This window comes from Narcine bancroftii, chromosome 5 (assembly GCF_036971445.1).
Source record: "Narcine bancroftii isolate sNarBan1 chromosome 5, sNarBan1.hap1, whole genome shotgun sequence".
Classification (NCBI taxonomy): Eukaryota; Metazoa; Chordata; class Chondrichthyes; order Torpediniformes; family Narcinidae; genus Narcine; species Narcine bancroftii.
In genome coordinates, this window is record NC_091473.1 from 51,431,634 (window position 1) to 51,455,993 (window position 24,360).

The 24,360-nt window shown below is 44.5% G+C and overlaps 1 protein-coding gene across 4 annotated transcripts in view; it reads left to right on the plus strand.

Moving 5' to 3' along the window:
• Positions 1-24,360, plus strand: part of rpn1 (ribophorin I) — a 37,917-nt gene that overhangs the window by 739 nt on the left and 12,818 nt on the right. The window contains exons 1-4 of one of the 4 annotated variants that reach the window (XM_069937424.1): positions 10,331-10,538; positions 15,276-15,340; positions 17,656-17,962; positions 19,375-19,584. In XM_069937424.1, the coding sequence (XP_069793525.1) occupies positions 10,518-10,538; positions 15,276-15,340; positions 17,656-17,962; positions 19,375-19,584 (603 nt within the window). In that variant the 5' untranslated portion in view covers positions 10,331-10,517. Of the gene's footprint in view, positions 1-10,330; positions 10,539-11,674; positions 11,753-15,275; positions 15,341-17,655; positions 17,963-19,374; positions 19,585-24,360 lie in introns of those variants that run through there. The other 3 variants (XM_069937425.1, XM_069937423.1, XM_069937422.1) reach the window with 3 other exon arrangements.

Sequence of the window (24,360 nt, forward strand, 5' to 3'; positions counted from 1 at the left end):
GGAATATCCTTGGTGTGTTTTTTTTTTGGATCATACAGACTGATCAAGGTGCGTACCTGAACTCGTTCGATTTGTCTGCGTTGGGCTCTTATCCTTCTATTTTTGTAGCAGACAAAACGTTTTTTTTCAAAAGTAAATTGCAATTCCACTTCATGCTCAAAAAAATACATTTCCCTCTAACTACTTTAAATCTTTACATGCTTGCCTTCTAACCTCGAGCCATACCTTGGAAAAAGACTGACTAGCATTATTTTATAAAGCTCCATAAGACCACATGACAAGCCTCCTTTGCTCTTGGGGAAACAACCCTAGTTTCCTAAGTTCCTTCAACACTTCTGCCTGTCCAATTGCTCCTAACTTTGGTCTCTAGTGCAGGCAGCATCCTCGAGAATCTAAAGGTCTTGTAATGGCACATTTTAATTAAAAAAATAGCTTTTTTGCTTAAAAAAGAATTAACTTTCTTCATTTTATTGTTTGGTCTTGTATTTATTCCTTCAAACTTCAAATTTAGCAGCCAGTTGAAAAGTTGCATTTTATTCTATTTTGTTTGAACTTTTAACTTTTTTCTGTAATAGGTGTGTTAAGAGTACCTGTTCTTTACTTAAATGTGGAATGTATGCTTTCCTGGCGGTTTGAACCCTTTTGCCCATCCCTCAATACCTTTTAAGATAATTAGCCAGCTTCTTGCACAACTGTAATCTGTGTATTAAGACAGAAGTACACAGTGCAGAAATGGGCCCACCAGACCACCACATTCATTTATGATTTATTTACCCACTTGCACGAAATCTGTGGTTTTCAGTCAACTCATGAATCACCTTAAGTGATCCCTTACTAATCATAGAACACCCATGGCATGGGGATTACTTAAAGTGGTATGTGGATGGAAAGATAAAGTTTGGAAACCACTGCACTAAATCTATTTGCTTGTTTTAAGCAAAGGATAGAGTTCTGTTTAGGTGGGCATATTTAAATCACAGTGTATGCAGTCTTTAATGTTTCTCTCATATTTAAAGAAGGGGTTGATGGATTCTCATTAGTAAAGATGTCAAAAGTTGACTAACACTGGAGTTCTTTGAGGATATAATGAGCACAGTAGAAAGAGGGAACAGATGGACATTGTTTCCCTGGATTTCCAGCAGGTGTTCAATAAGGTGCTGCATGAAAGACATCCAAAAGGATGCACAGAGTTTGCCACAGGCGGTAAAGGATGGTTAACCAATCAAAAGCAGAGAGTTAAGATACACAGGTGCTTTTATGGTTGGCAATCAGTGCCATAATTCAGGTCGCAGGGGATGGTGCTGGGCCCACAACTTTTCAGATATACATTAACAATCTGGAAGAGGGAACAGTGTAGTGTATCTACGTTCGCTAAGATACGAAATTGAGTGGAAAAGCAAATTGTGCAGAGGATATGGAGAGTCTGCAGTGAGGTATAGCTAGGTTAAATGAGTGGTCAAGAGTCTGGCAGATGGAGTGCAATGTTGGAAAATGTGATGTTATCTATCCACCTTGGAAGGAAAAATGGAAGATCAGATTATTATTTAAATGCCAATTGATTGCAGCATTCTGCAGTGCAGAAGAACTGGTGTTTTTGTGCATGAATTACAAAAGGTTGGTTTGCAGGTGTAGTAGGCAATTAAGAAGACAAAGGAATGTTGGTCTTCATTGCTAGAGGGATTGTATTCATTGCTGCAACTATACAGGGTAATGGAGTACTGTGTCCCATTCTGGCTTTGGAGGCAAGGTTCACCAGGTTGATTCCAGAGCTCAGGGTGTTAGCCTATGAGGAGTCTCTAGGTGATTTCAAACTGCTATGCACCCCAGTTACGCGACATTTAGAAAGGGTCTGACCCAGTCAACCTACCTCAGAGGTAGTCAGGGAACCCAGTTAAACTTACTTAGGTTGCATCCACAGGCAATTTGAAGATGAAAATGGCTGATCTGCTTATTCCTGTGACATCAGGTCTTGCATGCGTCACTGGGCAGCCAGCATCCGAAGATCCGGCAGTACTTCCATTGAGTACGTGACGTGTCATTGCTGGGGCGGGATCCCCCTTAAATCGCCGGGTTGGTTATTTAATGGGTAGATCTCCCTGCATAGGCATACCTAAAGTGTGGCAGGTGGGGGAAGAGAACAGGAGCGCCACCTGAAGGGGGTGGGGGGGAGCACTGTCCTCTTCTTACCCACCCAATATCCGAGTCCATAGCCCAATAATCTCCATGTCAGGGTTCACTTAAGCGACCCGGAGCACCACTCCATGCCGGCATTTTATAGGGCCACTCCAGCACAGTCGGCACCTTGCTCAATGCGGGTTGAATGGGCAAAATGGCTGTCTTTTTCTTCCTTACCCATAATACCTCCACGTAGCTGGAACTGTTCTGCATTTCCCTGGCACAGGCACCTGGCAAAACAGTTCCAGCTGTGAGGGGGATTATGGGAAAGGAAGATGGCCATTTTGCCCATTCATCCCACATTGAGTGGAGTTGCAGCAAAGGTAGTGATGCCGACGCATGGGTACTGGATGGCAGAGATGGGCATGGAGCTCTCCGCAGTGGATGGTGCTTCCGGCGGTGGCATCGGTGAAGCTGACACAGTGGAGAGGACGGGTAACATCGACCGGGAGGCACCTGTCCTTGTGCTGTCCCAGTGCACGGACCGGCAGTCTCCAGAACCCCTGGCTGCAGAGACAGTCATTCGAAGCATGTGGACTACTGAAGATGACACTACCTATGAACCAGGCGGCAACATCAGGAGAGAACCAGAGCCACCACCATCATCCAAGTAGCTTGAAGCGGTCTCCAAGGCTGGTCTCCAGGCATTGGCTGCGGCAAAGATCCAGGCTTTGTTCTAAGGTTACCAAATCAGGAAATTATTAGGGAGCATTGGCATGCACCTGGAGGTGGAGGAGGGAGGCAACTCCAGAGAGAATCCAGGGAAGTATCCACAGGTGCTGCTGGGGGATAACCTCAAGAATGTCCACCTTCACAGAAGCAGTGTGGGATCTCAGAGCTGGAAAGGTGGTGTGCCGGAGAGCACAACTCAAGGCTGAGGGACCAGCAATTTGGATCCAGCGCGACGCTTGCTACAACTCCTGCAAAGTGACATACATGTGAAGGCGTTGGTGGCAGAGATAGGTACCGTATAAACACCGTCAAAGCACTTGCCAGCCAGAGATAAACGGGGAGATTGGCACCATCTCTAAAAAAAGATAACCGCCTACAAAAACACCGGGGATGGGGGTTACAATACCTCGTTTGGGGGGAAATGCCCCCCCTTTGGTGCCAACTCTGATTGCCTGCTTTAACCTCTCAACTGAGTACAGCATTTTCTTTTCCAAAGAAAGTTCAACCCTTATTAATTTTATCTATGCTCTATCATCTGATTTCTGAAAAGAACCATTGCAAAAGTGGCCAGATAGAAACCCTCCAAGCTGATAAACTCAAATAAAATGAGAAGTGTGAGAGTTGTAGGGCTAGGGGAATATTAATAAAATGTTACTCGCTCACATTCTATGACAATGTTCATCATTCCTCAATCAGTCAGTACTTAACCACTAACACTAGAGTTTTATAAAGAAAACAGTGAAGAGTTTAATTCGGAGGGAATTTTTATGCATTATTTTAGGTTTTTTTTAACGGGGGACGCCGATGTCAGTGATAGCCCTTAGGTATGCCACTGGTTGTCTGGGACTACTTGCGAGAATTCAGAAGAATGAGAGGGGATCTTATGGAAATGTATAATAAAATTCTGAAAGACATAGATAAGATACAGGTAGGTAAGTTGTTTACACTGGTAGGTGGAGATGAGGAGTAACTTCTTTTCCCAGAGGGTGGCGAATCGATGGAATTCTTTGCCCATTGAAGTGGAGGCAACCTCAGTAAATATATTTAAAACAAGGTTGGATAGATTTTTACATAGGAGAATTAAGGGATACAGGGAAAAGGCAGATAGGTGGAGATGAACCTCTCATCAGATCACCCTTGATCTTATTAAATAGCAGAGCAGGCTCAATGGGCAGATGGCCTACTCTTGCTCCTATTTCTTATGGTGTTATGAGACAGTAAGAGAATGGGGTTAAAAAGAAAAATACATTATCCGATTCAAATGTGCAGCAGACATGATGGGCTAAATGGATAATTCTTCTCCTGTCTTGTGGTCTATCTAAATTCCTCTGAAATAGAATTCCATCTGATTCCACCACCTCAGGTGATGCTTTTTAGTTATCAACCATTATGTTTTTTTTAAAAAAAACCTTGCCCCTCAGGTCCTTTTTAAAACTCCCCCCTCTTAACTTAAATCAGTGCCTTTGGTTTTGATAGCTCTTCTGAGGCTGTGTGGATTGACTTTGTCTATGGCTCTCAAAATCTTGTATACTTCTGTTGGGTCACCCCTCAGCTACCTTCACTCCAGGGAAAACAAACCCATCTTATTAAACCTCCCCATATGTATAATCCTCTAATTCAGGCAATATGGTGAATCTCCTCTGCATCCAAATCTTCCTTGATGTGTCTTCTTAGCCCATCCCTCTGGAGGGGGGGGGGGGGCATTATTCCTACTCCAGTTTTTTTGGCACTGAGCTATCTGATGTGGCCAATGTGGGAACATCGGATTGGAGTGGGTGGGGGTATATTTCTCCTGCAGCTTAGCAAGCCATTCTATTACTCCCAGTATATGAACTGGAGGTTCACATGACCATCCAGACTACTGATTGACCACTTTGATTTATTGGCCGGAGATTCTCAAGGGTTGGAGTTGTTACTTCAAAGAATGTTAGAGCTTCCATCTGCTAATCTCTTCCTGCGACGGAGTACAGTGTCAGGCATGCAATGATGTAGCCAGGTGAGTGTAACTAGGGTGCCTAGGGACATTGACTTGAGAGATGACACTGACATTTATTTATCCTGCATTTGAATGATTTTGTACAAACAGCATTGGTGGTACCATCCCATTGCCTTGAGGTGTTTGCTATGGTTTAGGCATATCGAACAAGGATCAAGTAAGTCATAAAATGTTCTAACCTTAAATCAACTTGCATCAGTTCATTGAAAGTGATGGAGAATTTCTTCCCAGAAGTCTCCCTTTGCTGTGAGGTAACTCCTAGGATTAGACAGCAGTCTACATTTTGAATTGGGTGGGGGGGGCAGTGAGGTGAAGCAGGGACAGATGGTAGAAGACTTTGAAATTGCAGATGTTGAGAGTATGGCCATTCCCTTGTATGGTTCAGACAACCTCCCAGCTATGTGTGCAATGTGTAGATTGTAGTTAGTCTACTGAGGTTGTAGTGACCTTGGTTCTGGAATGTAGTCACCATAGCTGACCCATTTTTTAAAAGCTCAACTTGGAGCCAAAGTGTAAATTTGCAGTAAGATTAAGTGCAAAATCTTTGTGATTGGGGCAGGATGCAGCCTTGTTTGACATTGTTGGCACTGTTGTAGATCTTGTTGGAAATGTGGCTTTGATGAATTTCTGTGTGTAGCCAAATTTTGTTCCACAGTGCCCCCCCCCCCCCACAACTAATGGAGTAAAAGTATGTAGTGAATTATAATGTATACATTTAATGCCAAAGGAATTATGATACAATCCTAGGTCAGGAAATGAAGGAGAACCTGCAAATCCTTTTCACTTCATGCAGTGCAGCTTTTTAAAAAAAGCTTTTTTTTAAAATAAATGCAATTTCATCTTAGTGGAATACCTTGGAACTAACTGTAGAGGCCTCGCAAGAAATTGGTTAGACATGTCTCTGTTGAATTAGTTAATGACGATATGATTGCTTAAGTACCTCTCATGCACGTTCCAGGTCCTGTATTATCTGACAGATGTGAAATTCTTGATGAGATGCTGTATTGGCCTACTTCCCTATTGAGCTCATCCAAACTCTGTTGCCTTTATCATTTATTTTGAGTCTGGATGAAGGATTCTGGACAAATGTTTACTGTTCATTGCCTTCTATGCATACTGTCTGACCCACTGAGTTCCTCCAGCATTTTGTGTGAAGCTGTGGCGGCACACCACGAGGCAGGCGAACCGGCCCCGCTTGTAATCCACGCGGCGGGGCAGCTGGCCAAAATGGCGCTGTCGGGGGTTTCCCCTTCTCAGCACAGGGCTCAGAAGCCTGCGCTGGGGAAACATGTGGCGCCCGGGTTACGTCAGCGCCCCGTCAGCGCCCCCCCCCCCCCCCTCATCGTGGTTCTCAGCCAGGTCCGGGCTGGGAGTATGTCCAGCCCAGCAGCCTGCAATAAATCAGTTCTGCTCATTGAGCTCAACCCGTCTGGTTGTGTGTTCTTTCAGTAACAGTGTAGCTGCCGCTACAATTGGTGACCCAGACTGGTTCAAATGTCTTTGAACCCATCATGAGCGAACCTGGGATCAGTGCTATAGCCGTCAAGCTTCCTGAATTCTGGGTTCAGGAGCCGGAGACCTGGTTCGGCCATGTGGAGGCTCAGTTTCACCTCCGCCAGATTTCATCTCACACGACCAAATTCTACCATGTGGTTGCCGCCCTGGACCAGGCCACCGCCAAACGCATACTGCACCTCATTCAGCATCCACCCACCGAAGACAAATACAAGAACATCAAGCGAGTGCTTACCGGATCCCTCGGACTATCCAGGCGCCAGCGTGTTGTTCAGATGCTGCACCTCGACACCCTGGGGGACAGGTCCCCAATGGAGCTGATGGACGAGATGCTCGTGCTCATGGGTGATCACTCTAACTCCCCACTCTTCGAGCGCATTTTCCTCGAAGATCTGCCCGAGGACATCTGGCCGTTACTGGCCCAAGAAAGCTTTATCGACCCGAGGAAGGTCACTCAGAAGGCCCAAGAACTATGGCTCGAGCGATTCCCGGAGGGCTCGGCGGTCTAGCAGGTCACGAGGCATGGGCATGACCACGCCAAGCCTGCCCCTAGCACTGTGGTAGAGCATCCGGCCCCTGCCGGGGCCACCAAGAGCATAACCAGGGGCACGGCATCCACTCCAGGCCTCTGCTTCTACCACCAGTGCTGGGGAGCCAAGGCTCGGAAGTGACATCAGCCCTGCTCGTTCTAGGGAAACAAGCAGGGCTGCTGGCCACTGTTAATGGCTGCAGCGACTGACCAAGGACACAGCCTCCTCTACCTCTGGGACTCAGTCACCGGCCGGCGGTTCCTCGTCAACACTGGGGTCCAGATCATCGTTATCCTGACCACGGGCATCGAGTGCAAGAACCAACCTCGAGGACCTCCCCTCCGTGCGGCCAACGCAGCGGCAATCCGGACATATGGAGACAAGACAGTCCACTTCCAGGTCGGCTGACAAAAATTCTCATAAATCCCGGTGCACCCTGAGGACATACCCATGACGGCCATCATCACCCCCTTTGGCTTGTTTGAATTCCTTCACATGCCGTTCAGGCTCAAGAACGCCGCTCAGACCTTCCAGCGCCTCATGGAATCAGTGCGCAGGGACCTGGAATTTGTCTTCATTTACTTAGACGACATCCTTGTTGCCAGCAGCGATCGGGTACGACACAAGGGCCTCCTGTGCACCCTCTTCTCCCGGCTGGCCGACTTCGGCCTCACCATCAACCCAGCCACGTACCAGTTTGGGAAAGAGTCACTGCAGTTCCTGGGCCATACCATCACGGCCGAGGGAGCCACACCCGCCGCTACGAAGGTGGCCGCTATCAAGGAGTTCCTATGTCTGGACAATCTCAAGGGGCTGCAGGAGTTTGCGGGTATAGTCAACTTCTACAACCGATTCATCCCGGGAGCTTCACCCACATCACAGCCAAGCACAAAACGCTCACCTGGACCCCAGAGGCCTGGAGTGCATTCGTGGCCACCAAGGATGCCCTCATGAAGGCTACCATGCTCACCCACCCGCACACCAACCTGCACATGGTGCTCTCCGTCGATGCCTCTGCCAAAGCCATTGTTGCCGTCCTGGAGCAGCATGTGAACAGACAATGGAAGCCGCTGGCATTCTTCAGCCAGCTTCTTCGCCCACCAAAGCACAAGTATAGCGCTTTTGACATGTTATTGGCATGTACCTGGCAGTGCGGCATTTCCTCTACTTTTTGGAGGGGAGGACTTTTATCATCTTCACTGACCACAAACCCCTCACCCAGGCACTCGCGATGGCGAAGGACCCCTGGTCGGCCCACAGCAGCGTCACCTCTCCTTCGTGTTGGAGTTTACCACCGACATTCGGCACAAGGCGGGGAAGGACAACGAGGTCGCCGATGCACTCTTGCAACCGGCCATCTGTGCACTGATGCCTGGCCTCGACTTTGACCAGCTCACCCGGGACCAGAAGTCCGACAAGGAGACGCAAGCCTTCAGGACTGCCATCACGCAGCTGCTATTCGCCCTCATCACAGCCAAGTACAAAACGCTCACCTGGACCCCAGAGGCCTGGAGTGCATTCGAGGCCACCAAGGATGCCCTCGTGAAGGCTACCATGCTCGCCCACCCGCACACCAACCTGCACATGGTGCTCTTTGTCGATGCCTCTGCCAAAGCAGTCTGGGAACGGTTCAACCACATTCACATGGACATAGTAGGCCCCTTACCCATTTCCTGGGGCAACCGTTACCTGTTCACGGTGGTGGACCGCACCACTCGTTGGCCTGAGGTGATCCCGATGCCGGACACCTCCACGGACTCCTGCTCCCGAGTGCTGTTGCACGGTTGGGTCACTCAATTTGGCGTTCTGAATCACCTCATTAGCGATCGGGGCGGCCAGTTCACCTCTGCACTCTGGGCACATCTCGTCAACGGGTTGGGGATCAAGCTACACTGCACCATGGTCTATCACCTGCAGGCCAATGGGCTGGTCGAGCGTCTGCACCGCCACCTTAAATCGACACTTATGGCCCACCTCACCAGTCCCAACTGGGTGGACGAACTGCCTTGGGTGCTCCATGCCCAAGGAGGATCTGCAGGCGTCATCAGCTGAGCTGGTCTACGGTGCACTGCTGGCACTTCCCGGTGAGTTCATCAATGTGCCTCACAACCCCCAGCTGTCGCTGCACGCGCTGCTTCCCCACCTCCGGGCCTGCTTGGACTCCTTTGCACCCCCATCGCCACCCAGACACAGCACACGGCCATTTCACGTACCCCGCGAGCTGCTTTCTGCAGAGTATGTTTTTATTTGGTGGGGCCCACCTGCGGCACCTCTGCAGAGACCTTACGAGGGGCCATACAAGGTTGTCCAGCGTTCAGGGTCTACGATGACGCTGGGCATCGGCGGCAGGCGGGAACTGTTTACTGTGGACAGGCTGAAGCCAGCGCACCTCGACCCCACCGAATGTGATTGTGGCCCAGCCCAAGAAGCGAGGCCGCCTAGCTAAAAAGGACATTGGCGCTGGTTCGGGGGGGCGCTGTGTGGCGGCACACCACTAGGCAGGAGAACCGGCCCTGCTTGTAATCCACGCGGTGGGGCAGCCGGCCAAAATGGTGCCGTTGGGGGTTTCCCCTTCTTCTCAGCACAGGGCTCAGAAGCCTGCGCTGGGGGACCACGTGACACCCAGGTGACGTCATCGCCCCCCCAGCGTGGTTCTCAGCTAGGTCTGGACTGGGAGTATAAGTCCAGCCTAGCAGCCTGCAATAAATCAGTTCTGCTCACTGAGCTCATCCCGTCTGGTTGTATGTTCTTTCAGTAGCAGTGCAGCTGCTGCTACAAGGCTACTACCTTTATCCAAAAGTTGTTCGCCCATCACTCCTGCCTTGCTGATCTGTTTTATTTTTTCCAAAAAAGTTATTTGTATTTTCTAATTCGACAATGGTCTCATTGTTCCATAAATCTGCAACTTCCTCCTGCAGTGTTCCTGAAATTTCTGGCTTCTTGTGAATTCCAGATCTTCATTGCACATTTGTGAAATATCCCTAAAATTGAGAAATCTTTACTATAAACCCAAACTCTTTTTGGCCATATTAAATGGTATGCTATATATGTTTTAAGATTGGTTCGACAAATTATCGACGAATTTCGTACTGACTGAGGTTGCAGATTTGGGTGCAAACCAGGATCAATTGTAGAACATTTGGCTTTGGATGTGGATTCCATCCTGACCTGACTCAAGGGACTAAGGTGCATTTTAAACAGTAGGCACTTTTAAGCTGCTGCAGCTGGGTAGCCCTCCTGGGACCCAGGTACAATTACTGGGTAAAGATGCTTCCAGCACCTTTTAAGCTTCAGGGGATCGACCCATTAAATCCATATGACAGTGACCCCTCTCTTCACACCCCCTTCCCCCCCCTGCCCCCGATTGTGACAGGCACTTAACCCAGGGATTTCCCTGTGACGCCAGTGTGCAAGCGGGTTGGCAATTTTGTAGGTTAGGGACACGGTTGGATTTGGACCACGCTGACCCTTTCAAGATGCTGCGAGTGGGACACTAACCAGGCAAATTCTCAAGTTAACCCCATTTTACACGGGAGCCTGAAAGGCCCTAGTGAGTGCCTGGAATGCACTGCTGGGGGTGCTAGTGGAGGCAGGCACAACATGGACATTTAAAAGACTTTGATAAGCACATGGATGTAAGAAAATGGAGGGTGAGATTGATGTGGAGTAAGTTTGTACAGATCAGCATAAAACCTTGGACTGAAGGGGTACTGCGCTGTGGTTTTCTAGTTTCTAGAAGCAGGGCCATTGTCTTAAGCACCTATAGCAGAGGAATGCAGCACTTTCAATTTCGATGTTAAACTAAAGCCTCTACTGATGTCAGATATGCAAAAATAAGTGGCATTATTTGAAATAGATTTCCTTGTCAATCATACAGGCGATTGAGGTCTGATATTTTTTGGTTGTGTTTGACTAGTGGGTCCAGGTAAATCCTCAACCACTAGTTCAGTTTTTTGTGTCTGAAGGATTGTCCAATTGTTCCTCTGGATGGTCATGACATAGGATGAGTTTATAAATATTTTGCTTCCTTAATGTTGGTCACTTCTTTTAATGAGCATATGGTTGGCAAGACTGTTGTGTCAGATGCTCAAACATTTTGAGCTCATAACAATTGAGTGGTGATGTATTAAGTCAGAACGTGATCACACTGAAAGTGGTAGTTGTCAATAATTGTATAACTACACAGCACAAAGCAGGTCCTTCAGCTAACTCCTTTGAACCAAACAGTGCCAGTCCATATCTGTGCCATCACTACATCTGCTTTTGAGTCATACCATTCTTCAACTTTTATTACTTCCAGACTCATTTTTTCCAAAAGCATTTTTGTCAGTCTCCTTCATTCTGTGTTCCTTAAATCTTCCAAAACTGTGATATTCTTGTCCTATTTGCTCATTCTTCTGAACTTGTTGACCTACACTGACTCCAATTATGCAGACAATTCACATTCTTCTCCTCACTCAGTATCTCCTATAATCTCCTATAGCTTAGAATTCTCAGATAACTGCTCCACCAATTCTTCCCTCTTTATAAATTTGAATTTCATTGCTCTACTATTGGAGTCATTCTTTCAGTTACCTCTGTGATTCTCTCCCTAAATCATCTTAAACATTACCTAAAACCTATCTCTGATTAAGTTCAGCCCCATATGTGCATATATCAAATTTTATTTGCTATGAACCCAGCATTTTTTTTCACCCCAAAGCTTTTACAATGTTAACTCCAATACTGTTTATGAAATCAAGTTTGAAAATTTAAATCTGAGGGATAAATAAATACATTCTAAACAGCCACAGGCAGATAGAAAGTGATCCAGAAGATGAGTGAAGGGCTTTTCTTTAGATATGAAAGACTGAAATACAAAAAGGTACAAGTTGTGTTGTAGTTGCTCTTCTCTTTCTCTTTGGCTTGGCTTCGCGGACGAAGATTTATGGAGGGGGTAAATGTCCACGTCAGCTGCAGGCTCGTTTGTGGCTGACAAGTCCGATGCGGGACAGGCAGACATGGTTGCAGGGGAAAATTGGTTGGTTGGGGTTGGCTGTTGGGTTTTTCCACCTTTGTCTTTTGTCAGTGAGGTGGGCTCTGCGGTCTTCTTCAAAGGAGGTTGCTGCCCGCCGAACTGTGAGGCGCCAAGATGCACGGTTTGAGGCGATATCAGCCCACTGGCAGTGGTCAATGTGGCAGGCACCAAGAGATTTCTTTAGGCAGTCCTTGTACCTCTTCTTTGGTGCACCTCTGTCACGGTGGACAATGCATCTAAGCAGTGCTGGCTGCTGTAGTTTGAAAGATATTATTGATGTTGTAGGAGGAGTTGGGGAGATCATGTGTGTACTTTCTAGAAAGATGCATGTGTCAAGATTAAACTAAAGAATAAGATGAAGACTTAGAACAACTGCTGCCCCTTAGAACAACTGCTGCCCCACAGATGAGCTGGCATTCTGACCCAAATCCATGCCCTCTGCTGGTGATCCTCCTGTAGTGGATTGCCCTGAGGCTTGGTATGAAGAGGCTAACTGCATGGTCTTTAATTGGGTTAGCTGGAGCAAAGGGTGCAACTGCTCAGTACACTGTTTCCCTGGTGAGCACTGTGAACACAGGCCAACCTCCCAGATCCTAGTGTTTGAAAATGATTGATGGCAATGGGATCAGGGTGGTTTGTCAGCACCTGGGACAGACGGATGCATTGCTCACTCCAGCTCAGTGCCAGCAAGCCTCTCCACACTGAGCCGTGAGATGATTCGTTGCTGGCTTCATGGCAGTGAGGAGGTTGCATCAGGCTGCTGACACATAGCATTACTATTAATGAATTTGGGGGTCCTATACTTTTCCCCACAGGAATATTTGCAATCTTCTCCATTGCTCCATTATTTTTTAATGGCATCTGATCCACTTTTGCCAGCTATCTTTTAGTCTCATCAAATTCCATAAGCCACGTGAACTTGCATCATCTTGCATTGTTATTTATCACATTGCTTCGCCTGGGCCCTCACAGATTTGCAACTGTTACACACAATTTTATCATTTTTGTTTTCTAACAATGTCAATGTTAGGGAGGTTAGAAAAATCTGTTTGGGTAAAAGATTGAGTTGTGGGGAGGGTGGTGATAAGTACGTTCCTCTTATCCTGATGTTGTACTGACACTTCAGTGTGAGACAGGCTTCCGCTGGTAGGGGAGAGCGAGATAATATCCAGAGCAGAGGCACGGTGGTCAACATGAGTTTTATTCCGGAAAGCACACCATGACATGAAGGGAACTGTGATAAAAATTAATTTGACTAGGATGTGAAAGCAGAGAGATTAATGATTAAACTGTCGCATTCCTTTAATAAGCCTGTGGCTTCAATATCAAACGAAGGATTCTAAAATAGTTTGTGAATCTTTAAACAGGCCCAGGTTTTGTTTTATTTTCTAGGTAAATGCAGTTTCTATCTGAAGATGAGGTTGGGGGCTAATTCATTCATTAGCAGAGTTTTTAATGCCTGAATATATTCAGCACTTGGTTTATCACTTGAGAGGGAAAAAAAATGCAGATACTGAAATCTTGCATAAACATTGAGTTACTGTAGGGCTCAGAGCGTCAGGCAGCATCCATGAGTGAAGTGGGTCAGTCAGCGTTTTGGATCAGGACACTTAATAGAGACTGGTTTGATAAAGCATCCTGCCTGAAATGTTGACTGACCAACTGAATTCCTCCAGCAGCTCATTGTTTGGTGTATTACTTTGGCCCAGAGTTTGCAAGGTGTGTGGGTATACACAGAAGATGAGCTATATGACTGTATTACACTAGCTCTAAGTTGAGAGGGCATCTGATGGGACTCTGGCGAGAAGTGGAGATTTAGAGTTAACTGGAACGTCGCTGAGGGTTTCAGCATCTGATGAACTGAGACAGAGCTGGAGTTCAAGAGTTTTAAATTAACAGTTGTGGTAGTAGTGAAAGACCTAGTTTGGCCTTGGTGGTTTGCCCAAGTTGATAGTTATGGAGTGGAACCTGATGGGCACCAAAATGAACAGCCCACTAGTTCACAACTGGGCTACAATTGGAAAATGTGCTAATAGTTTAAAATATTGCTTGAGATGCATCTGAAACCACATTGTTTCACAAATAAATGAATAAAATTGCAAATTACTTCACAAATCTTTAAATCATCTGAATTTGACTTCTTCCATTATAAAGTTGCCATTGCAAATTGGGAGCAATTTAGAACAGTCCAATTGATGTTCACTAGAGAGAGGACCACGATTGCTCATGAACATTTGCTGAGTGCCCACAGTTTCAGCTGGGATTGGAGTGTCAGTAACCTTTTCCAAGTAAATTGATAGAAGAAAAAATAGGTTAAACTTTTATTCCTGTAAATTTGAAAATGCTAAGTCCTGGGTTTTGAGTCCTCGCAACCTATTTTTTTCAGTAATTGAGTAAAATCAGGGGCCAGTTGTTGTCCATTGCATGATGGGTAACCTTGGATAGTGAAAGGTTGTGCTATCATCTGAAATGCCTGGTCTTTTGTAATTATACTATCAGTTGGGGGACTGCTGCATTAGCTATCTTTCAAGTGAAGGAAGTGAACAAAGGCTCTCTGTCATTGCTGAAGTGCACATTCTTTTACCTATTGTCTGGCACATGCTCGTCTGTCGTATTTTGCCTCAGCTTGCTTGGACATTCTTGTGCAGGGTCCCTGCCTTAACCCTCCCCTGTCCTTTTTAATATGCTCAATTACACCTTCCTCAATCCTACCGAGTTTTGGCTAGAAGCGTAGACTTCTTTTTCTCCCTCTGATGCTGCTCAATCTGCTGATTTCCTCCAGAAGATCGTTTTGCTTTAGATTCCAGTATCTGCAGTCTTCCATATGTCTTCTTAATATAAATGTGATGCAGTTCTCATTTAATGGGTCAATGCTGCTGGACCAAATCCAGAAAACCATTGATAACCAAACAGTGCCTTTAGCAAGTCCTGCTTTGTGGACAGGTTAAACTATGACAACTTGTTCATTAGACTGAGATAGCAACATTTGATGCCATTGAGATGGCTTCTATTGTGATCAGCATGTTTAGAGCAATATGCTGTTTACCTTGAGCAGTGTGGTGAAACTCAGTTTGAGAGTTCCAACATTGGGAAATAGATGTATTGTAACCGGGATTGTGCAACTGCGACACAACTTGCATCTTTTTGTATTTCAGTCTTTCATATCTAAAGTAAAGCCCTTCACTCATCTTCTGGATCGCTTTCTATCTGCCTGTGGCTGTTTAGAATGTATTTATTTATCCCTCAGATTTAAATTATGTAACACAGTTGCATGGTGTGAATTTTTTTAACTTGTTTTAATAATCATGAGCTCAAGAATTGTGGAAGTTTATTTTAATTGTTAGTTTCACAAATCTTGTATCCATTCCAGCTGAAAACCAATGATGAAGAAGAAACTTCATTAAACCTTGAAGAGACTCTGATCAAAGGACAAAGGTAGCTAGCTTATTCTTGCTTGATTTTTATTCTACAATAATTCATTAATTTCTCCCCATCAGTGGGGATGGGTTTAGTTATCTGTGTTAATTTAATTTTAATTTGAATTGAAACAAAAGCGCCTGGCTTCCCAAGATCCAGCCTTTCTCTCTCCTGGTCACTCTTGCGTCATATGTGAGTGAATGCGATTGTAACAGCTTCTCCAAATGCCATTTCATCTAAGATGCCAGACATTTCCAAGAATCTGTTTTCAAACAAAACCGATAAAAGCATCACTCTTGTATTCCAATGACTGGAAGCAGTTTGCAGCAGCTACATTGGGTCCTCCAACATTTGTGATCAAAGGCTGTGGGTTCTGTTGCAGATGGAATTTGTATTAGATGGTGATGGCAAGTGTATGTGGGGATGTGCTGGGTAATTAGAAGGTTAAATTACAAAACAGGGTTTAATTGGAAAGAAAAGTAAACTCCAGGAGCTTTCTTCAGTTCTGTTGTACTATTTCCTTTCTGCTCTACTCCTCCTCATTATTTCCCACCAGCAGCGTTGAGACTTATTGTACCTCTCTTACTGTTGTCTACAAATTAGCTGTTTGTGTGGTGAATTAGTGAGAAGTGGTGCTTTGATCCTGTCAAATGATGAGGGAAGTTGCAATGTTCATCGTGAGTCTGCTATCTCATGGCACACTGAACTGTACCAAATTGTCTGGTATTTTTGGTCTTTGTGTAAAATGTAGCAAAAGCCGATAATAGATTCGGATCTTAATCTAGGCAAAAATGAGAGGTAGCATTATGGACCATTGTGTGGTGGGTAAGAGTCCCATCACTGGAGGTAGGAAAGCAGTCATTCCAACTGCAAGTGACTTTAGCTCATATGCAACCTCCCTGCCTTTAATCTTGTACTTGAATCGTCCTGTCCCCACACCAGAATTAGCTCCTTCAGTTTTGATATCTTTCATGGGCAATTCAGCACAAATTTCTTAGACAATTGGGAATGAGCAATGCTTGCTACTGCCATGAATGAAATTATTTTTGATGAGATGGGTTCCTCTCCAGCTTCCAAGTGTGATTTCTATTGATGTTGCTTGGGGAATATGGTGGTATTGGATGAAATCCTTGGCAGTCCAGAATTTCAAAAATATATCAGTCAAAAATCTGTCAGAGTAAGGAACAAGAGGTAAGAAATAAAAATGGGTAATGTCATTCTCCCCTTAATACCTGTCCTGTCATTCATTAAGGTCACAGCTGAGCTTTGACTTCAGCATCCAATACTAGCAGTTCTCAACCTTTTTTGGCTCTGTTCTCTTTAGGACTGTGCTCAAAGTTTATGGGCCCCCTTACCTGTGAAGCAGTAGAGTTTAGTTGGTTTCTTCCATCCATACTTCTCTCTCTCTCTCTCTCTCTCTCTCTCTCTCTCTCTCTCTCTCTCTCTCTCTCTCTCTCTCTCTCTCACCAGCTACAAAAAAAAAAACAAGAAATATTTTATGATTTCGGTCCTGGGTGGGGGGGGGGGGGGGGGGCGGGGCGGGTGGGGAGCTTAAATATGCTGTGGCCCCTGTTGAGCATGATGCCCTATACTAATCTCTTGATTCCCATTACATCATAAAAATCTATCAATCTGTCTTCATATTCTGTCACTAAACGTTCAGGATAAAAGAATTTCTCCTCTCCATCTGAATAGCTGATTCTTTATTATTTTGAGTGAACTAAGGGCTGGTTTTAATGCTTCGAAAAACAGCTTAAAGCATGAGATTCAGGTGCTGGTGGAGTAATTATAACGAGATTTTCAACCCAAGGATTGTGAATTAAAGTGAACCTCTTGCATGCAAATGGGTGTGGGGCGCTGTGAAGGTCCAACTAAACCAATGGTGCTCAATCTTTTTCCCCCACTCATATACTACCTTAAGTAATCCTTTACTAACCACAGAGCAACTATGCCATAGGAATTACTTAAGGTGGTATTTGAGTGGGGGGGGGGGGGGGAAGGTTAAGAACCACTGAGCTAAACATTACCTCTCCTTACCCAAACTGGCTTTGATGCCTTGGCATGAAAACTGCTGCTCGTTGTGGCCGTCACTGAAGAGGCACAGAGAGCCATTCAAAATCAATTGCATCCACAGGCTCTGTGGACAATTAAATGGGTAATTAAATAGGCTTGCCTGTGTCACCCATGTTCTGAGACTTTCCTGTCATTTGGGTGTGATTTTTGGAAGAGTCATATGAGATTGGGCTTGTCTGTGGTGGTGTTTATTGGGACAAATGTTTTGGTAGATCAGTTATCTCTGGAGCCAGATTGATACTTTTTGCTTTCCTTTCCAGTGGCAAGTTCTTCAAAGTAAAGTTGGCAACTAACTTGGTAACTGGCGGCAAGGTTAAGCTGGCAATTGAATCCACATTCACTCATGTCCTGCGGCCTTTCCCCACACATATTGCTCAGGCTGAGAAGCAGTTTGTGGTATTTGAGGGCAGCCATTACTTCTACTCGCCATACCGCACCAAAACCCAGACCACTCGTGTCAAGCTTGCGTCAAAGAACATTGAAAGCTACACCAAACTTGGTAACCCCAGCAAGTCTGAAGACTCTATTGATTACGGACCATTCAAGGACATTGCTGCCTACAACCAGGTGATAATAACGAGTTTTTATTTTGTGTTCTTCCCTCTACCCCTGCCACCTTCAGCAAACTTTTTGCATCTCTCTGCCTAATGGCTGAACTGTGCTCAGAAAGTGAAGCAGCTGAGATTAACTGTTCTGTTCTTGAACCCTCACCACATGGTTCAGTGGGAGCAGTATTCCACCTATTGTTGGTGAAATCGTTTGAGTCCAGTAGGATTGTGTTCAGGAGAGTTGGCTTTCAGGATGAAAGGATGGATATAGGGTGCAGGATAATGTACAGGAAAAAAAAAAACTGCCTTTTGTTGTTTCCCCCAAGTCAGACAGTTATATCTTAACTGCTTTGCTCAAGCAAAAGGTTTAAAATTGGGCAGATCAGCTAGCACTGTATCCATCATAGCAAAGTTACTGCTAGTGAGGTCAACTTGCTGTCTAGCTCACAAACATCTTCACTAAATAAGGAAAGCTGCCCAGAGAATTACAGGAAAATAATGAAGAACTTGGGGGTTGGGGGGGGGGGGGGGGAGGGGGGGGGGGGGAAAGGGGTGGTGGAATTGTAGGAAACAAGTGTTAAGTTCCACCAAGCATGATCAAGAGAGAGAACATTTGAGGTTAGGCTTTTCAAAGATTTTACGGAAAGGGTTTTGGAAGCATCCTGAAAAGGGAATACTGTAAAGCTATCAAATGGTGCTCAGCCAGGAAACCCTCCTGTGCTGGAAACTTCTTGGCTACTAATGAAAGAATGGGAGTTTGATTTGCATTCATTGTGGATCTCATATCATTGGATTCTTCTCTTGCAGAATGGATCCATTCTTCATGGAAGAAGTCTTTCCTCAGCTTAAATATTGCAAGTGACTAACTTAATGATGATTCAGTGAGATTCTGGGTCTTTACTGCCAGTTGTACATTTCCAATATCCAACTGATTCCTGTGAAAGCCGCAAACAATTCCAGTCATCTATATACTGCATTTCCCTTTTTTCCTTGCACCAAAAGCCAGGAGGTAGTGTCCAGTTGTGGCTTTCCTTCATTTGTAATAACGAAAGAGCTTCCAATTGTTTGACACATCCTTGTGATACCAGGGACTTAAAGCTAATTAATTACTTCCAAATGTGGTTGAAAAGTATGCAGATGAACTGTAAGTTGGCACCAAGCTGTGATTTGCTGTACCATGATATCCTCAAATGCACTTGCTTTGCACCTGAAGTGATTCTTTCTCTGGGGAAAGTGTTGTTCTGCCGCAGCAACCCCAGCTTGTCAGTTGCCCTGTCCCACTGGTGACCCTTTGATTAATAAGCTGGACAATTGTGGAATAAGCAGTCAAGCCTCTGCTCTGTTTTCTGTGCCAGGTGTCTGTAAGAATAGGAGCTAGTTGAAGCCATGAACTGAATTCACTGGGTTGTTCCTGCTGTGCTGCCTTTTCAGGATCCGCTGAGGTTACATTACGAGAACAATAGCCCTTTCTTGGCCATCATGAGCATGATCCGTGTTATCGAAGTGTCACACTGGGGAAACATCGCAGTGGAGGAGACTATTGACTTGAAGCACTGTGGTGCTGTCCTGAAGGGACCATTCTCCCGATATGACTACCAGAGGCAGCCCGACAGTGGGATATCGTCTGTTAAATCCTTCAAGGTACGTCTTGTGTTCAGGAAATGTTTGGGCTTTACAGTTGTGCCATGCCATACTGGTGGTGTGTAAAAACCCAATAAATACTAGGTATACATTTCCATTGTTTATCATGGCTTACTGGGTGTTAAGGCCATGGAACACAAGAAGCTTTCAGGTGCAGGGAGCACAATGGCTGCCCCTCCAGCACTCATTGATCCTGTAAGTAGAATGACAGAGGTTCATATCTTGGCAGCACCTGCATTTTCATGTCTGTATACCATCAGGATCTGCCATGGAATTGCAGAGTTGCTGGACCACAGAGCATCTGGTTGGTTTTCTGTACACTCACAGTCACATTAGGCTCTGCCTATCAAATAAATGGTCTACATTCCATCTTTGATAGTTAATTTCCTTCTGTTTTCCATTGGGAGGTTTGTATCTTGGGATGTTGCCCTGTTCTTACCTTGGATGCCAGATGCTTTTGTGCTGGCTGGGGTAGGTCCTCAACTGTTCAGTTTACAGCAGTGGTTTTCAAACTGCCCCCCCCCCCCCCAAAAAAAAACTCACATTCTACTTTAAGCAATCCCTGTGGCAAAAGTGCTCTGTGATTAGTAAGGGATTGCTTAAGATGGTATGTGAGTAAAAAGAAAAAGGTTTGAAAACTATGGTTTTATTCCTACCTAATTGACTAGTTATGTGCACGGTTTCATAACTCCAAAGAAAATGGGCCAATGACAATTTTTCTCAAGCAAAATATTTCAGTAACAATTGGGTCTAGAGCAGTGATTCTCAACCTTCCCTTCCCACTTACATCCCACCTTAAACAATCCCTTACTAATCATAGAGCACTCATGGCATAGGGATTGCTTAAAGTGGAATGTAAGTTTAGGCGGGGGGTGGGGGGGGGGAGGGAGTTTGAAAACCACTGCTTTACAGGGAGAGGGTGTTCTGCTCTCTCATCTTTTGGGCTGCAATAGACAATGGGGCGTGGGATTCGCATGCAGAACCAACCTTTAATTGGCCATCTCTAATTGCCCTGTGAAGGGGGTGGGGAGCCGCCACCTTAAGTTGCTGTATAGATTTTTTTTTAACGTGTACATTTGTGTATATGCTGCTGGATCCTGTTGCAAAAACTGAATTGTTTGGGAAGAACCATTGCTGAACATTACTGTACAATTTGCTGAATGACCACCAAAATCTAGAGTTAACACTGTACCACACACTAGGGGATGCCATGGGCTTGTAGTTAACCATATAACAATTACAGCATGGAAACAGGCCATCTTGGCAACTGTAGTCTGCTCCAAAGCAAGTACTCTCCTCTAGTCCTACCTACCTGCACCTTGCCCATAACCTTCCAGTCGCCTCCCATCCATATACCTATCCAAATGACAAAATGGACCCTGCCGCCACTACTCTCGGAAGCTCATTCTGTACAGCCACCTCTCTGAGTGAAGAAGTTCCTCCTCATGTTACTTCTAAACTTTTGCCCCTAACTCTCAACTCATTACCTCTTGTTTCAATCTCTCCAACCCTCAAGGGAAAAACCCTATCCACAACAACTCTATCCCTCTCATAATCTTAAATACCTTTATCAAATCCCCCTCAACCTTCTACACTCCAAGGAATAAAGACCTAATTTGCTCAATCTTTCTTTGTAATCTAGATTCTGAAACCCAGGTAACACTTTTGTAAATCTTCTCTGGACTCTCTCTAGCTTGTTGATATCCTTCCTATAATTCAGTGACCAGAACTCCACACACTATTCCAAATTTGGCCTCACCAATGCCATGAACAGTCTCAACATCACCTCCTAAATCCTGCAATTCTATGCTTTTATTTATAAAGGCCAGCATACTAAAAGCCTTCTTCACCACCCTATCCACATGAGATTCTACCTTCAGGGAACGATGAACCATTATTCCTAAATCTTTCTGCTCCACTGCATTCCTCAATGCCCTCCCATTTACCACATATGTCCTGTTTTGATTATTCTTTCCAAAATGAAGCACATTTCTCAGCATTAAACTCCATCTGCCATCTTCTAAGCCGTCCAAATCCCTCTGCAATCTTTGAAAACCTTCTTCATTATCCACAATTCCATCTATTTTAGTATTATCTGCATATTTACTTATCCAATTTACTACCCCATCATCCAGATCATTAATGTATATGACAAACAGCAAGGGACCCCATACAGGACCCTGAGGCGCACTACTTGTTACCGACAAAGTTATCCACTACGACTCTCTGGCATCTTCCTTCCAGCCACTGTTGAATCCATTTGACTGTCTCAAAGTTAATACCTAGCACTTGAACCTTCCAGACGGAACCCTTATCGAAGGTCTTACTGAAAACAACTTTCACTGCTTTCCCTTCATCTATATTCCTAGTCCAAAAAATTCAACAAGATTGGTCAAACATGACCTTCCACGCACAAACCCGTATTGAGTGTTCCTGATCAGACCCTGTCTCTCCAGACACTTGTATATATTATCTCTAAGAATGCTTTCCATCAACTTAAAACTTACAGGCCTATAATTGCTAAGCTTGTTCCTCGAACCCTTTTTAAACAAAGGAACCACATGCACAACACGCCAATCCTCCAATACTATACCCGTCTCTAATGACATTTGAAAAATCGCAGTCAGAGCCACTGATATTTCCTCACTAACTTCTCTTAAGGTCCAGGGAAAATCCCTTTGGGACCTGGAGACTTATCCACCTTTATATGCTTCAAAATCTCCAGTACTTCCTCTTTCTTAATCACTACATTTTCCATAATTACCCTCTCTGCTTCCTTTACCCAGCACAATTCAATATCCTTCTCCTTGGTGAATACCGAAGAAAAGAACTTGTTGAAGATCTCCCCTCATCTCATTTGGCTCCACACACAGTTGTCCACTCTGATTCTCTAATGGACCAATTTTATCCCTCACTCTCCTTTTGCTATTAACATTTATAGAAACCTTTTGGATTTATTTTCTCCCTGTTTGCTAAAGCCACCTTGTAATTTTTAGTTTTTCTTGTTTCTTTCTTAAGATTCTTTTGTATATTCAATATATTTCTCCACACATCTCCTTTATTCCTTGTTTCTTATATTTATTGTAGGTCTCCCTCTTTTTACGAACCAAGTTTCCAATATTCCTTGAAAACCATGGCTTTTTCAAACTTTTGACTTTACCTTTTATCCTGACAGGAACATAAAGATTTTGTACCCTCAAAATCTCACCTTTAAAAGACCGCCATTTCTCTACTACATCCTTCCCATAAAACAAATTGTCCTAATCCATTCCTCGTAAATCCTTTCTCATCTCAAATCTAGCATTTCTCCCCACTCAAAAAATCCAGTCTTAGGTCCTGAGCTATCACTTTCCATTAATTACATTGAAGCTAATGGCACTATGATCACTGGATCCAAAGTGCTTCCCAACATATACCTCCCTCACCTGACCTATCTCATTCCCAAACTGTAGATCCAACACTGCCCCTTCTCTAGTCGGTACCTCTGTGTATTGCTCTAAAAAACTATCCTGCACACACTTTACAAATTTCAATCCATCCAGCTCTTTCGCAGAATGGGTTTCACAATCTATATTTGAAAAATTAAAATCTCCCTCTATCACAACCATGTGTTTATTACAAATATCTGCTATCTTCCTACAAATTTGCTCCTCTAGTTCTCGCTCCCCATTAGGTGGTCTATAATACACCCCTATAAGTGTGACTACCCTTTTCCCATTCCTCAATTCCACCCATACAGCATCCCTGGACGAGCCCTCTAATGTTAAAAGTTAGGCTTAACAAAATGCCTTAAATTAGTAAAATCCCAAGATATTTACAGAAGAGGTTAGTAATGCATTATTGAGCCCAATCAAACATCTTGGTCAATCTGTGAGAATGGGGAGGCAATTCTGAAATAAGCCACAAAGTTGAAGCACAGTAGTGATGGAGAAATGGTGAATCATACAGGTTAGAGGGAGGAACACAGGCGTGCAGCTGCCTCACAGTTTCAGAGACTCAGATTCAATCCCAGCCTTCACTATCATTATGTAGTTTGCATGTTCTCCACGACTGCATGCTTTTTCTCCCACATCCCAGAATCAGCTGGGATGGTCGATTGATTGCCCAAGTGAAATGCAATTAAACATGTGAAGGAAATTAGGAGAGCTAAAATAAGGCATGAGATTGTTCTAGCAGACAAGGTGAGGAAAATTCTGGAGGCCTCTTTGGATGTATGAAGCGCAAAAGGATAGTAATGTGGAAAATTGATCCTCTTGAAGATCAAAGTAGTCATCAATGCATGGAGCCAAAATAATAGGGGAAATCTTAAATGAATTTTTGCACCTGTATTTACTCAAGAGATGAAGACAATCTAAATGTGAGGCAAAAGAGTGAGGTCATGAAGCCTATACAGATTACAGAGGAGGAGGTGCTTGTTGTTTTGAGGCATGTTAGAGTGTATAAATCACCAGGACCTAACAAGTTGATCCTTCAGATCTTCAGAAATTGTAGGGACCCTAGCAAAGGTATTTAAAACATGGAGGTACAGTAGGGTTGGATAGCAGATGCTGTTGTTTTTGAGAAAGGCTATGAGTAATCCGGGAAATGATAGATCAGAGAGCTAGACATTGGTTATGGATAAGTAATTGGAAGGTATTCTAAAAGACTGGATGTATAAGAGTTTAGAAAGACAGGGACTGATTAAGAATAGTCAACAAGTCATTTTGATTTTTTGAGAAGGTTATCGAACAAGTGATAAAGGAAAGGGAGTGGATGTTATCTACATAGACTTTAATG